A 15,428-nucleotide genomic window follows, 5' to 3' on the forward strand; every position below is an offset into this window, starting at 1 on the left:
TTATTCTTCACTTATTTATGTGCCTGTTATATTTCTATTTTCTTAATCATGTGTGCTTAAGCCGAGACTCCTCAAAATTTTGATTTGCTTGCATAATGACAATAAAGAACTTGAATTGAAAAAAAAAGATCAGATCAACAGATTTCCAGGTTATTATTTTACAAAGTTGTACACAGAAATTTGCAGCTGCTCTCTGAGGTCATCCTTCTTTCATCACCTGTTTAAACACACTGCAGGTAATCTGACTTGTTCTGTGCACTGTGATAAACATGTGCTGCTCTGTTTGCACTTTTGGACATTTTTTTATTTGTCCTTGGATATGTGGAACAGTATAAAACCCGACACTGAGGGACAGTAAAACACTGACCTCAGGTAAAACCTTCACATCCATCATAGCTACACAGAGTTTAAGCTTCAGTCTGGTACAGTTTGTACTTTTCATTTCTGAAACTGAAGTTCTGCGTGTTTTCACAGGTCTTCTGCAACCATGTTGATCTTCTCTTGGTCTCTTGTGGCCCTGCTGCTGGTTTCCTCGTCCTGGGCTGAGGTAGAAAGCAATAATAATAATTACTGAGACGCTCGACCAAAGTTTAGTCTGTCTGTCTGTCTTTCTTTATTATTTATTTATTTACTCTTTTTTATGTAGTTACCATAAAATTTTATTTATCTTTATTTATTGGTATTAATTTAAGATTTAATTGCATTTTATTTTGTTCCACTCTTGTTTTTTATTTGCTAATTTTTTCATGAATTATTTAGTTTTTGTATAATTGTAAATAATTGTAAATAAATTCAGGTGTTAATAGGGTTAATGATGTTTATATATATATATATATATATATATATATATATATATATATATATATATATATATATATATATATAAAGTATGCATTTATTTTAATATCACTTATTGAATATCTAATTGTATTTTATTATATTCCAGTCTTTTCTTTTTTCCCCTACTTTTTGTTTCTGTATTTATTTTGTTTTTTATATTATCATAAATAAATTCAGTTGTAATTTATTACACAACAATTCAAGTTGTTTGGTTGTGGTTTTATTCTCTGTGAACAATATGAAGACAGTTTTTTGTAGAATGTAAACTTAATGAAACTTATATGAAGCTTTTCTAACACCTTTGTCCTCCTTGTTTTCACATGTTGCCATGACAACAGGAAGGTAAGGAGGTTATAACCGCTCTTTCATGCTGTAATTACAAACTGAACATTTTCTAAATTTTCTGGATGACTTGAAGTAGGGCTGGGCAATTAATCGAATTTTAATCGCAATTACGATCTGGGTTTTTAACGATCATAAAAATGAAATGGTCTGATTATTTTTTGTCCTTCAATTTGTGCTGTTTTCAAATCGAGCGCAGCTGTCATTGCAGCGCTTTGCTGCAGACTCCTCCCACTGCTGCAGCCTCCTCCCACAGCTGCAGACTCCTCCCACTGCTGCAGACTCCTCCCACTGCTGCAGCCTCCTCCCACAGCTGCAGCCTCCTCCCACTGCTGCAGACTCCTCCCACAGCTGCAGACTCCTCCCACAGCTGCAGACTCCTCCCACTGCTGCAGCCTCCTCCCACAGCTGCAGACTCCTCCCACTGCTGCAGACTCCTCCCACTGCTGCAGACTGCTCCCACAGCCCCGAGTTTAGTTTAGTTTTATTCAGAACGAGTTGCAGACACCTGGACACACGGGAGGCGGTGTCGCTCCTTCTCCATCATTTTCTATGTAAACTTGCGCGAGGAAGTGAAAATCGCTGCCTCCTCCAGCCAAGTGACAGGCGACAGTCGTGCATGTAAAATGCTGCGTTAGTGCACGCAGACGTCCACATGGGGGCTTGCGACGCAACATAAAAAAAATAGAGAAATGTTAAATTTTTGTGAGTCGCAACTAAATAATCCACCTGCTCCCAGAGTCACAGAGAGACAAACGTTATAAACAAACAGAACTTTTTTTACACTTTTTAACACAGTGAACAATCCGGGATTTAAGAAACTCATCAACACTTTGGACAAATGGCATCACTGCCATCTCAACACCATTTTAGTGGACTGTCACTTTCTTCCCTGTATGATGAGTGTAGTGAGGGTGTTGTGAAAGACGTGGTGACAGTCCGATGTTTCGCCACCGCTACGGACCTTATAGAAAATGTCGCGCTACATTTTATTGACGCGGATTTCAACGTGAAAATGAAATGTCTCCAGACTATTTTTTACCAGATCACACCAGACGGAACATAGCTGCTGGTCTGAGACAAACAATAGCTACGGGGACCTGGTGGAAAAAAACTAGTCTGTATTACCACAGTAAACACTTAAAATGTCACCACTCCCCCCCCCCAACCTCTTATCTATAATCGTGTTAAATAATCGAGATCTCAATTTCAATCAAAATAATCGTGATTATCATTTTTCCCATAATCGAGCAGCCCTAACTTGAAGTGACTTTTCTGCTTTGTGATGTGTGACAGAGGTCGCTGCCGTCCAGGAGGACACATCCAAGGAGCTGTCCGTTGGCGAGCTGCTGGAGAGAGCCAACAGACACCGCAGTAAGTCCACTATGGACTGGTGCTTAACTGGTACACACCAGTCCATAGTGCTAGCATACTGAACTTCACATTCAGAGATGTTCAGATTTACTACTGAGGCCTGTTTACAGAGTCGGTTCTGGCCCCTCATTTACACTGTCTGTGTAAACATGCAGCCAGACCCACGAAATGCACAGCAATGACCGACCTCCGCGTCATGTTTGTGCTGCTGCATCTTTTTCATTTATTTGCTCTGTTGAAGCAGAATCTGTTTCTGATAGAACATTAACCCTCAGCGCCAGATAACTAGCGGTTAGCACGCAACGCTTCTGTTCATGTGTTTTCTGGTCTTAGGAGGATGTCGTGCACACCTGAGTGTGTTGTTTCACCACCCGCTAGAGGCCTGGCACGCATACCACATTGTTTTTAATCTTATTCACGTTTTTCCTGCAGTTTTTCGTTCTGCTATTGTGTATATGCATGTTTTTTTTTCTTTTTTTCATATATTCAACGTTTTTTATATTCTAAATCTAAATCTATATATAGATATATAGAATCTATATATACATTTAGATTTAGCACACAGATTTTCAGATTTTTATATATATAAAAATCCAAACAAACCAAAAACAGCAGTAATTATTTCTAACCTGCTATGTCTTTGTGACCTTCTCATCTGGTCTTACAGCCCCTGACTTTGATGAACCCCCCCTGATTGGAGGCGACATTGCTGTCAAGCCTGATGCTGACAGAAACGCTGACCCTTGCACCTCCAGAGGATGTATGTGGTTGAAATACACCGATGGGAAAGTCTACATCCCCTACTACATTGCTAACCACTACTGTAAGTATCTCTTCATTCTTTTCTACCCATGTTTAAGAAAAAAAAATCATACAAAAAGCTATCTTTAATGTACCTTATTTGACTTTAATTTATTGATCTCTTCTGGACAAGGCCCGTTTTTCTAATGAATAAATGTGTCAGAGTAAATTAACCTGGAACAAAGTAGAAAATGTAAATTATTATCTCATCCTAAAAGAAACACCATTACTTTCAGTGGAAGCCAGATGATAGCAGCCCACCTCATCTAGCAATGAGTAATCCTAGGAATGAGTAAAGTAATCCAAAGAATGAGTAAAGTAGTCCTAGGAATGAGTAAAGTAGTCCTAGGAATGAGTAAAGTAGCCCTAGGAATGAGTAAAGTAATCTTAGGAATGAGTAAAGTAGTCCTAGGAATGAGTAAAGTAATCTTAGGAATGAGTAAAGTAGTCCTAGGGATGGGTAAAGTAATCTTAGGAATGAGTAAAATAATCTTAGGAATGAGTAAAGTAGTCCTAGGGATGAGTAAAGTAATCTTAGGAATGAGTAAAGTAGTCCTAGGGATGAGTAAAGTAATCTTAGGAATGAGTAAAGTAATCTTAGGAATGAGTAAAGTAGTCCTAGGGATGAGTAAAGTAATCTTAGGAATGAGTAAAGTAGTCCTAGGGATGAGTAAAGTAATCTTAGGAATGAGTAATGTAATCTTAGGAATGAGTAAAGTAATCTTAGGAATGAGTAAAGTAGTCCTAGGAATGAGTAAAGTAATCTTAGGAATGAGTAAAGTAGTCCTAGGAATAAGTAAAGTAGTCCTAGGAATGAGTAAAGTAATCTTAGGAATGAGTAAAGTAATCTTAGGAATGAGTAAAGTAGTCCTAGGAATGAGTAAAGTAGTCCTAGGAATGAGTAAAGTAGTCCTAGGAATGAGTAAAGTAATCTTAGGAATGAGTGAAGTAGTCCTAGGAATAAGTAAAGTAGTCCTAGGAATAAGTAAAGTAGTCTTAGGAATGAGTAAAGTAATCTTAGGAATGAGTAAAGTAGTCCTAGGAATGAGTAAAGTAGTCCTAGGAATAAGTAAAGTAGTCCTAGGAATGAGTAAAGCAGTCCTAGAAATGAGTAAAGTAGTCCTAGGAATGAGTAAAGTAATCTTAGGAATGAGTGAAGTAGTCCTAGGAATAAGTAAAGTAGTCCTAGGAATAAGTAAAGTAGTCTTAGGAATGAGTAAAGTAGTCCTAGGAATGAGTAAAGTAGTCCTAGGAATGAGTAAAGTAGTCCTAGGAATGAGTAAAGTAATCTTAGGAATGAGTGAAGTAGTCCTAGGAATAAGTAAAGTAGTCCTAGGAATAAGTAAAGTAGTCCTAGGAATGAGTAAAGTAGTCCTAGGAATGAGTAAAGTAGTCCTAGGAATGAGTAAAGTAATCTTAGGAATGAGTGAAGTAGTCCTAGGAATAAGTAAAGTAGTCCTAGGAATAAGTAAAGTAGTCCTAGGAATGAGTAAAGTAATCTTAGGAATGAGTAAAGTAGTCCTAGGAATAAGTAAAGTAGTCCTAGGAATGAGTAAAGCAGTCCTAGAAATGAGTAGAGTAGGCTAGGCATGTTGTGGGCCCTCTGCCTTTGGGGGGTGGGGCGGCCGTCTCTGGGCTCCCGGGGTCCTGGGCCCTTCACTTGGGCTGCCCTGGGTGGCCGGTCCCTGCCGGGGCTGGCGGCTGCTGATCTTGGCCCACTGGGACCTGTGCCCCGGGACTGTGGGGGGCTCTTGCTGGGGCTCTCCTCTGCCGGCCTTCGGGTGGGGCTGGAGTCGTCTTTGTGGTGGGGTGGCTTGGGTTGGTGCTCCGGGACTGCTGCTGGGGGCCCGGGCCTCTGGCCCTGGTCTGCCTCTGGCCTCCGTGGTCGCATTTGCATGATCTCACTCACCACTCTTCATCACTGATCACTCCTCTTCCTCATGCTCTGCATGCTGACACAGTCACTGAGTTGTCCAGTGGGTTTTAATACTAAGCGATAATTTTTTTTTTTTTTTTTTTTTTTTTTTCCTGTGAGTTAGTATCTGGTCGCTGTTATGTCTTTTCGATTTGGTTATTATTTAAAAACTCTTAATGACTAGCAGCCCGTTTTTTCTGTGTGTGTGTTTTTGTAAAAGTTGTAGGAAATTTTCTGGTGTGTTCATGTACAGGTGTAACAGTTTGTTGTTTGTTGTCTGGTGATGGTGTGGATTGAAGGGTCGTTTCCTTCTGTCTGTGATCTTTTTGTCTCCTTTCTTCTTTCCCTTTTGCTCTTTTCGCTATTTTCCATCTTTTTCTGTCCCCTCCGGTCAGGTCCAGCAACATTACATAGATTCCGTGATTCAAAGTAAATAAATAAATAAATGAATCACATTATCAAGAGGAGCCTTACCCATAGGCCTTCCCTTGGCAGAGCAAATTTGTTCAGCACGATACAGCAACCAGATTATCATTTTGCTGCTATGATGCTGGACAGGACAAGTTAAAAAAAAAAAAAAAAAAGAAATATTAAAATGCTTTTCTATGTCCGAAGCAGTGGGCAAATTTAATCTCCCCACACTCAAGTTTAACTGCATTTATTTGTTGGCAGCTTCCCGGGAAGCGGCCATCATCATTCGTGGACTGGAGTCTTTCTCTTCGGTTTCCTGCATCCGTTTCAGACCATACCAGAATGGAGATAATGAGTGGTTGAGCATTGAGTCCAGGAACGGGTAAAGATCAGAGTTTAGTTGGTTCTTAAAGTTCTTTATTCATACATTTACGCCTTGTAAACCGATAAACACAAGGAAATGTCCAAGAGAATAATTAGAATATGGCACCCAGTCAGATTGGCTGGTAGAATTAAGATAACAGGACTACAAAGAGATGATCCAGCATCTGATCCATCCTGCTGTTAAACTCAGTTTGTTCTGGTAGTTCAGCCATTTCCAGCTCACCTACATGTTTGAATGTTTGCTGATCACAGCTGCTACTCCTATGTGGGCCGCCAGGGCGGCGCTCAGACCGTGTCCCTGAGCCGACAGGGCTGCCTGTACCACGGTACCGTCCAGCACGAGCTGCTCCACGCCCTCGGCTTCAACCACGAGCAGACCCGCTCTGACAGGGACAACCACATCAGAGTGCACTGGGACAACATCATTGACGGTAGATAGATGACTTTTCTAAAGACCACATCTAAAAAATGCCATTTTGCCCATGAAAACCTGAGTTTTTCCCTTTTTTTTGTTCCGCGTCTCTACAGGCATGGAGTACAATTTCTATAAAATTGACACTCTGAACCAGGGAACTTCTTATGACTACAACTCTGTTATGCAATATGAGAGGTAAAGAGTATTTCTCACTTGTGTTGTTTGCTTTTCACAAGAACATGAAAAGAACAAATGAACTTGGACCAAACATATAGATATCAAAGCAAAAATGGCAGCAAGTAGAGGAAGCTCAACATTTCTACCAACAAACGCAGTGAAAGAAAAAAATTAACCGAACACTTATTTTGGTTCAACATTGCTGAGCAGAATAGCTGACATGCGACCAGGAAAAGAAACAAACCAGAGAAAAAATAGCAGAAGAAAATGAAGACGAGCACAACAACTGTAGAAATTGCACAAGCTTTTGAAGAAAGACAATATGCGAGTGTTTAGGGCATGTTGGGCGGGTGGAAACAACTTTATAGCGACGAGTTACTGCTGCTAAACGGCGTCTGAAACTGACGTCGGCTCGCGGGAGTGAACTCTGAACTCAGCGCTGCCCCCTAGTGGAGGAACTGACTCAACAACCACGGCGACGTAAAAGCCGCATGGAAGCATGAGGACGAGACGTTTGAAAACGATTGAAACGTCGCTATTTATGTACTTAAGGGAGCAGAAATGAGCTTTAAGCCTGGATTCCTGTTCAGTAATCTGCTCCAGTCCATCAACCCAAACACTCAAGAAACATCACCAAGCAACATGTGCAACACACAGATGTAATTACTGGACCAATGTTAACTTGAAAAGAGATTATTATACTCACTACTCATTAATATTTTACAAAAACCTCGGTGTCAGTATAGATATGCATGCAGCTAAAACTTCACTATCCAACAGCAAAACTAATTAAATGAAAAAGTTTTTTTTTTAGAGGAATATATGACTGGAAAAATGACATGTAAAATAGTAATAGTACAATAAAGTTTAAAATATTATTACAACAGCATCTATTAAAAAATCAAGCTTTTACATTTGTACAGGCAAAACTGTGAATTTTAGGTTCACGGGTCAAACTTTGGCGTGCAACAATACAACTGACATCAGAGATCACTAACCTGACCCAAATTACTGGATCACTACAGGCTGCTACAGAATTTGATAACAAGCTGTTAGAGAATCATTTGATATGAAGCTGATGTGTTGCAGCAGGAAAGCTCCAAAACCTGCAGGATACTGGCCCAAGAGGTCCAGGGTTGGTGATCCTTGACTGACATAGATCTGCTCCATCAGATACGACAGAACAAAATTCCTTTCAGGTGTGGTTTCCAAGCAGGTAATCAAATCTGTAATTCTCCAGGTATGCCTTCTCCAAGAACAACCTTCCCACCATGGAGCCTATTCCCAACAGCAACGTGTCCTTCGGCCAGGCCACCCAGATGAGCCAGAACGACATCGACAGGCTGAACAGACTCTACAACTGCTGTAAGTCCAATCCAGTAGAAACTATCCTGTCCTGCAGTTCAGCATCCGTGCAGAGCAGATGAGCCAGTCCTTCTCAGAGGGAGAGGAAACCATTGAATTCATGTTGAAACGAGAGCGCCATCTGGCAGCTGCAGCTATAACAGCAGGAGGAAAATCCTGTGACACATCCAGATCGCTGGTGTGGACAGGAATGACTACAACACTGTCCCACTTTCATCATATTCCCCACTAACCTTCATTTTCTATGCAGAAATCACAGCTGTGACCTTTGAACTGCCACCCTGATGACATCACAACAGGAGGGAGATCAGGATTTTGGCCAGATGACAGTTTTGGTCGCAGACTTATAAAATCTGGGTTTACAGTTAAATAAAACTGCAAATAAAATACTTGAGTTAAAAACACTAAAATGAATGAAATGTTACTTTAGATTAAGTCATTCATCTTTAGTAAGCCAACTCACGAAGCACACTTATCACATTATCAATGTTAGTGCCTAAACTTTTGCACATACCAATGTTCTCAGCTGACCTAATGGTTTACAGTTTAAATACTTAGTATTGTGGTCAGTATGTTGCTATGAAAACAGCTCTTAAGCGGGGCACACAAAAATGATCTGATCCGATTTGGCCCTTCCTGACCAAGGACGGCAAATGCCTGATTATTTTGAGTCTTATAAAATTTTCCTTTAAAATGATCCTGTGGTGTGAGGTGTGTTACGAGCCAATTCGTGCCGACAATCAGCTTTGAAATGGGTCGTGGCCGACAGTGTTAAAAATGTTCAATATTTACAACCAAAAATCTTCACGTGAGGAAAGCTGACGACTCCTGAGCTGTGACAGTGTGGACGGTGACATGGAATGAATCGTAGCCAATCAGAGAGCAAGCTGACTGGGGAACAAGGAAGGATGTAAAGTCCGTGTTCACGTCGTCTACAGTCTGCTGTTTTTATCGGTTCTGGATTTTTCTGTCAACATTGGTCCCAGACCACCATCATTCCCTTGTCCTGTATATCCTCTTCCGTGTTGTGTTTTCCGGTTGTTGCTATGGCTCTTCTTCTTTGTTTTTGTTAGATCATGTTTGGTCACGCTAGATTTCCAGCTCGGAGGACTAGATTCTAGATCGGTTGCAGGACAGCATCGTTATGTGTGTGTTGTTCTGTGATGAGATTATCGGAGCCACCACGCACAGTACGATCAACACTGTTAAATGCCTGATTTTTTTATCTTCATGTGTGAGGCCTCAAACAGCTAAAACATCTCATTAGATTAAAAAAAAAAAGCTTATGTGTGTACCAGTGTTAACAATATTACTTTTTTGAGTAACGAAGTAAAGTAGTGTGTTACACCTAAAATATCGGTAATGAAATAACTTTACTGGACTACAGTAAGGTGTTTTTCTGCGTTACTCGAGCCGTGTTTGCCTATGTGTAAACTTCTGATCTGTTTTAGGTGGTACACGCATGCTGCTGTCTGTGTGTGTGCTTGTCTGGACATGTTGCCATAGAGATAGATTTGCATGACGTAGCTGATTGTGTGTCAACCAAAGAAAAGAAAAATGAAGCTGGAGAGATGGAGATACAGGCTTTTGGGCAGTGGCGATATTCGCATTATTTTCAGTTCAGTTTCAGTCCAAACTTGTGGTGAAAGATCCTGCTCGCCGGTCAGTGGAAGGAGTCCTTCAGCAGCTGACCCGAATAAACAAGCAGCCGACCCGCCTAAACAAGCTAAGCTTTTTTCAACATTTGCTGATGTGGTGGTAGGGGATCAGTTCTGGTCTACCCTCTGGTGGTGGTGGTGGTAGACTGGGTCCTGGTGTAGCTAGCTTCATTTTAGGAGCTGTGGGGCTACTGATACTGGGTCTGGGATCTGTCTCCACCTCATCTATGTCCTTTCTCTTTACTAAAAACTCAGACATAGCTCCCCTTCTCTTCATTCTTTTATCTTCCTCTACTAACCAGACTGGTTACAGGATCTATTTCTCCACAATTTAATGCTGCAGCTACTTTAAAACCAGCTAGCAGCCTTGCTAGCCTCTGGTTTAAATGAAGCTAGCTGTAGCGCTAGCGTAGTCAGCGCTAAGTAACGTGGATCCTGAGCTTGTTTTTGAGCATCTTTGTAGTTATTTTCACCTCCAATGTGAAAATCTTGATGAATTGAGTTGATGTGTAGTCCCTAAATACACTCACTAGAAACTAAATATGACCTGGTTTCCACACGTTAGCTTCAAGTTCAAATCGGGAACCTTCTTGTGAGGTGACTGTGTTAACCACAACACCACTGTGCAGCCTGTAGGCCATCTTATAATTATTTCCTGGACATTAGACTTTTTTTTTTTTTTTTTTACAATTAGTAACTCCTTCAGAAAAGGGTCACATATCAGTTAGAGGTGTAAATCACAAGATACATCAATTCAGTGTTTGCCAGTACCTCAAATTTCAAAGTTTTGTTGGGATTGGATTCAGGTCCAGAAATTGATACGACGAGACGATATCACAGCTGATTTAACACAATCACTTCCATTCATACCAAATTTTCTTCCTGATCAGTCAGGACATAAAAAACAATCTGTTCTCTGACTAAACCACATTCTGGGTGTTGAGCTCTAGAATGTTCTTATCATAGAAAGGAAAACAAAGAAATTTCTATTTGTAGACATTAAAATCAGGATATAGTGGAAACCAGGCTAGTACAGTCCGACTGTCACACCTTAGGTAATTTCCTCATCAGACTCCAATCGGACATTTTGGTTGTTATAAGAAGGAATATGGAAATAATTCCACATGAAGAATGTTTGACAGATTACTGGATCCATGACTGACCTGCATTTTCAGTTTGGGTCATTAAATAAATACACTGATGTGTTGTTACATCAGTTTTACCTCCAGACACGAACAGCAAACCGGCTCATATTGAAACATTTAATATGGATTTTAAAAGCAACCAATACACCTTCTGTTATTTTCATTACTGAAACATAAACTTTATTAAACAATAAATCAGAAGATTGTTTTCATTGTTCTCTAAAAACACACACACACAAAAAAACCATGAACCATGATGATGTTGATGAGCAGAAGAGTGAGCATGTGCATGTTTCATCACATTTGTTGTGATTTCCTGCTTCATCATTCAGGCTGCATTTATAAAAACCTCCATCACAGCGATTATTGTTGTTACCATGGTTACCGTCAGTCACTCTGAAGTGGAAGTTTCCATCAGGATCCCAGGGCTTTCAGTTTCTCCTCCACTTTGTCGGCTGTTAGGTTGAAGTCACAGAGCCTCAGGGCGTGGATCAGCTCCTCCGTCCGGGCCTCGGCTCCCCGGCTCTTCCTCCACTCCTTCAGCAGCTCCACCGCCGTCTCCTCCAGATCTGTAGGATGTCTTTTAGAGACGGACTCCAGCTTGACTTCACTCAGACGCAGTTTACGCCCCAGTTTACGCCAGTTCCTTCCCAGATTCTCTGCAATCACCTCCGAAGCCACCTCAAGTTTGGCTGGGGAAGAAAGAAAAAAAAAGGGAAAGGAAAAAGGGTCAAACTCAGGGTTTAGAGAAAAGCCTCCCTGAGTTTAGGAACCAGCTTAAATGCATTAGAAAAAAACAGCTATTCAACAGCAGACCATGAGCAAACCATGAGCTAACAGGATTTCTGGGATTTCTTTTCCCTAACCTAACTAATTCAGGGAAAATGAAACAGCTTTCTAGATATTTGGATCTAGACCTCAGTCCGTACTGAATTTCCATTTCCAAACAGATGAGAGCCTCGTTTGATTCATTTACTCTTAAAACGAGGATTGTACCAGAAGTTAGCGGGTGGAAAAATGAACATTTTAACTTCTGGAATCACTCATACAGAAAGATGGTGGAATGACTTTGTATTTCTAAAACTAAAACCTGTACATCTAAATATGCAGATGACGACGCCTGCAGCTGCTGATTGGCTGGAAACAAAACAGCTGTCAGTGGAAACAATGAGAGAGATGCTGGTCGTTCCCATTGGAGCCCATTCTCCTCTGACCTCAGACCTTCTGGTCCAGACAACTGCTGCCGTGTGATTGGCTGGTTGGATATCAGTGAAGAGGTGGAGCTGATAAAGTGGACGGTGCTTCTACGTTAAACAGTTCTGTTGTTTGATTGCGAGTCCCAGTCATGTTCAGAGAAAAAAAATGAAGGCTGTCAAAAATAACGCATTACGTTATACATCAACTAAGCGATGTAAATAACTGCGTTAAAATTTCTAACGCATGTGCAGCTCCGTCTTTAATAACAGCGAGACGTGACAGTGTGTAGATGCAAGATGGAAAAAGTGAGTCGGCTGGCTCTTCGGATGGATTCGAGGGCATCAAACCTGTGGGAGATGAGGATGTTTTAACACCCACACTTTACTGGTGAGACGGTCATCATTTTTAAAAAAGAAAAGCTTTTCAGGCAGCTTGCTCCAACGTCCCTGCTCGGTCGCCTCCACCCCTCCCCTCCAGCTGTGAGGCATGACGGCTGTCGTGATCAGCTGATCGGCTTTTCTCTCTTGTTGTGTTTGTTTATCGTTCAGCTGAGAAGGAGGAAACTAGCCGTCCATGTTTCACACTGGCACATGTTTACCCAAACGTATTGTTCTTGGACGAGCTAGCAACATTCAGATCCACGTCACCATCACGGAAACAAGGGACGTCTGGAGACACAGGGCTGATCACGCCATGAATGTGGAGAGAGAAACTATAAACAGGTACTGAGATATAAACCAGGCCAGCAGCTGACAGGTAGAAAGGATTTAAACTCATCTCGAAAGGTGTGGATGGGGCCGGGCGGGGGCACCGACCAGGAAAAGGGGCACGAGTGAGATATATTTTCTTAAGGTCTTGATTTTATGTAATACTGAACTAATTATTACAACTAAAGCGATCATCTAATGTAAAGGAAAGAAGAAAAACCCAAGTCAGCGTCGGCTCTTTCTGTTGATAGAATACAGTAAAAACGGGCAGATTTCAGGCGGTCGCGAATGGCGATTAATCAAGATTCATTCATTTGTAAGCTGTGATCAATCTGCAAAAAGCTCGGTTACTTTAGAAAATCAATAATAAACATGGAAATGAACAGGTTACAGGTGGTTAAACCCTGCGTGTGCACAGTTTTGCTTTTTTCTTTTTGTCCTCCACATGCGCGATGGCCAAGCGGCTGCATTCAGCTGGGTTACCGAAGCATTAATACACACACAGTTGCTGCTTGTACATCTACGGCGTCACGTTATTGGTCCTGACAAGTTGTGGGATTAGAAGAGGACTGAACGGAGGGAAGACGCCTGGATCTTCAGGGCTGAACAAACACCCCATTAAATTTTCTTTCACAAATAAGATTGAACAGATTTTTATTACCCACTTCAATTTGTTTCAGTTTCTTTTATTTTGGGCTCTTGTTGGTCAAACCATTCATCTGACTGCTGATCAAAATGTGCGAGCCTTTAGTCCCGCGTCAGACATCCTGGTACCTTTTCACTAACAGATTTAGTGACTGTACTAAAGGGTTTTGCAGGACAACATTTATCATAGTTGTGGTTTTACTTTAATATGAGTTATAGTGGTTTTGTTCTGTTGTATGACAAAATGTCAGTTTAACACATCGATGCTCTTCCATTTTGACACTACATCTTTCTTCTACAAATACTGTCTTAATTCCATTTTTATTTTGTCACATTCCAACTAAATTTAACCAAATTTGCACATTAATTAATAGATAGTTAACGATGTACATATTTATTATTGTTGGTAAATGCTGACTGGATAGCTCAGTTGGCGGAGCATCTGTCGCCCATGCGGGAGACCTGAGTTCGGTTTCCCCTGGAGACGAACATTAATGCCTTTTAGTTGGGTCCTTAGGCGAGACCCTTCCCGCTGATGCCCACCCACCGAAGCTGCTGCAGACAAAACGTCTGCTAAATGACTGTAATGTAAATGTCTGTTTTAAAGTCATCAGAATAAAGTCATGACAACCGACTGCAGTTGCTCATTTTTCTTGCAAATTAAACAGATCTACTTCTGGGTGGATTGATGTACAACAAACTAGGCTGCACTCCTTTATAGAGGGGTTCCTTTTAAACCAAAGAATGACAATAATAACAATTCGTAGTGTTAATGAGGGCAAAAATATCCACATCTCCTCTTACCCAAGACCTGGTTTGGTCCATTTAATCATTTTTTCCACCCACAACGTTTTTAACTTCCTGTAAACACAAACGCAACAACACTCATCATTTGTGTGACTAATGATTAACTGTCACATTAGCAGCTAACTACTGAGCTAGCTTGCCCCGACCAAGATGGCGGACGCGTTAAGGTGTCGCGGTGAAAAAAATGGTTCTGAGACATAGAACGCGTCTACGTAATATGTGCTTATGGTTAAAACAGCCACCGCAGGTCCTGATGACGTCACCGCCGTGACGTTTGACAGTTGTTTTTTATGTTACCTCTCTCCTTCTCGTCCAGGACGCTGTCGATGGATCCAAACTGAGTTTGAAAGCTGTTCAGTTTGTCTGCGAGGTCGTCCCGGTGGATCTCCTTCAGGAGGGCGGACACATACTCCGTGTCATCGGCGGCCAGCTTGCCTCTCTCCGCCAGAAGCTCAAACAGTTTGTAACCACTGTCGACATTTTCTGCCTCTCTTTTTCTGACCACGTCTCGAGTCAGGAACTTTAGCTTGCTCAGGTTATCCGCGTCCAGCTGATTGGAAATGTCCAGCAGGACGGCGTTAAACTGAGTGGCGCTCATGTCACGGACAGAAGCTCCACTTCACCCAAGCAGGAAACCCCGGCTTTTACTTTCACTTCCGCCTGCAGCCTACAGGCTGCAGCCTGCTCCGCAGCTTTGTGTGATGAGCTGCGAGGAGTTGGTCTGAAGTTTGTCCCCCACTAATGCAGCCTGCTGGCAGCAGCTCGCGCTGAAAGATGAAGAATGAAGTTCAGCTGCTTGAGGCTGGATGTCCGGACCTGAACAGAAAACCGCGCACATTGTTCATACAGGACTGTTATATGTTGTAGCTGACACATTTTCATTATTTAACGCCCTTTTCTCACATATAGCAGATTTTTTCCTACATTTAACTTAACTGTTAACCACTTAAATAAGGCTAAAACACAACATTAAATCTAAATGTTATATCTACATGTTAAATCTTATATTTAAATCTTAAATAATATATCTAAATGTTGAATTCTAATCTTAGAGCTAAATATTAAGTCTTAATGTTTAACCTAAATGTTTAGAATAAATGTTAATTGACCCCGCCCCTTTAAACTTCAGCCAATAAACACAGGCGCTGGCACCCAGTCTTTATTGTGGATGTCTTTCTGGAATCGAACATGGCTGGTTCCCTCCCGATAGCATCGAGCGCGCGGTCATTGCAGGTGTACGAGCTG

General features: G+C 41.3%; 2 protein-coding genes across 2 annotated transcripts; one reads left to right on the forward strand and one right to left on the reverse strand.

Moving 5' to 3' along the window:
• Window positions 1-474: 474 nt before the first annotated feature.
• LOC121643151 (high choriolytic enzyme 1-like) lies at window positions 475-8,428 on the forward strand. The gene is made up of 9 exons (XM_041990453.1): window positions 475-547; window positions 1,179-1,182; window positions 2,479-2,556; window positions 3,224-3,379; window positions 5,945-6,065; window positions 6,320-6,498; window positions 6,596-6,677; window positions 7,900-8,024; window positions 8,275-8,428. Coding segments are annotated over exons 1-9 (807 nt in total). The 5' UTR covers window positions 475-487; the 3' UTR covers window positions 8,277-8,428.
• A 2,502-nt stretch (window positions 8,429-10,930) lies between these two features.
• On the reverse strand, window positions 10,931-14,872 carry fadd (Fas (tnfrsf6)-associated via death domain). Its single transcript, XM_041991130.1, has 2 exons — window positions 14,481-14,872; window positions 10,931-11,519 (listed from the first exon to the last, which is right to left on the reverse strand). The coding sequence occupies exons 1-2, from the start codon at window positions 14,779-14,781 to the stop codon at window positions 11,242-11,244; spliced, it is 579 nt and encodes a 192-aa protein (XP_041847064.1). The 5' UTR covers window positions 14,782-14,872; the 3' UTR covers window positions 10,931-11,241.
• Between the last annotated feature and the right edge of the window lie 556 nt (window positions 14,873-15,428).

This window comes from Melanotaenia boesemani, chromosome 1 (genome assembly GCF_017639745.1).
Source record: "Melanotaenia boesemani isolate fMelBoe1 chromosome 1, fMelBoe1.pri, whole genome shotgun sequence".
NCBI lineage: Eukaryota > Metazoa > Chordata > Actinopteri > Atheriniformes > Melanotaeniidae > Melanotaenia > Melanotaenia boesemani.

Coding starts and splice junctions, on each gene's coding strand:
- LOC121643151 (XM_041990453.1), top strand. CDS start 488: ATGTTGATCTTCTCTTGGTCTCTTGTGGCCCTGCTGCTGGTTTCCTCG. Junction 6,066..6,319: donor AGCATTGAGTCCAGGAACGG/GTAAAGATCAGA, acceptor TGCTGATCACAG/CTGCTACTCCTATGTGGGCC. Junction 6,678..7,899: donor TCTGTTATGCAATATGAGAG/GTAAAGAGTATT, acceptor GTAATTCTCCAG/GTATGCCTTCTCCAAGAACA.
- fadd (XM_041991130.1), bottom strand. CDS start 14,781: ATGAGCGCCACTCAGTTTAACGCCGTCCTGCTGGACATTTCCAATCAG. Junction 11,520..14,480: donor CCTGGACGAGAAGGAGAGAG/GTAACATAAAAA, acceptor TTTCTTCCCCAG/CCAAACTTGAGGTGGCTTCG.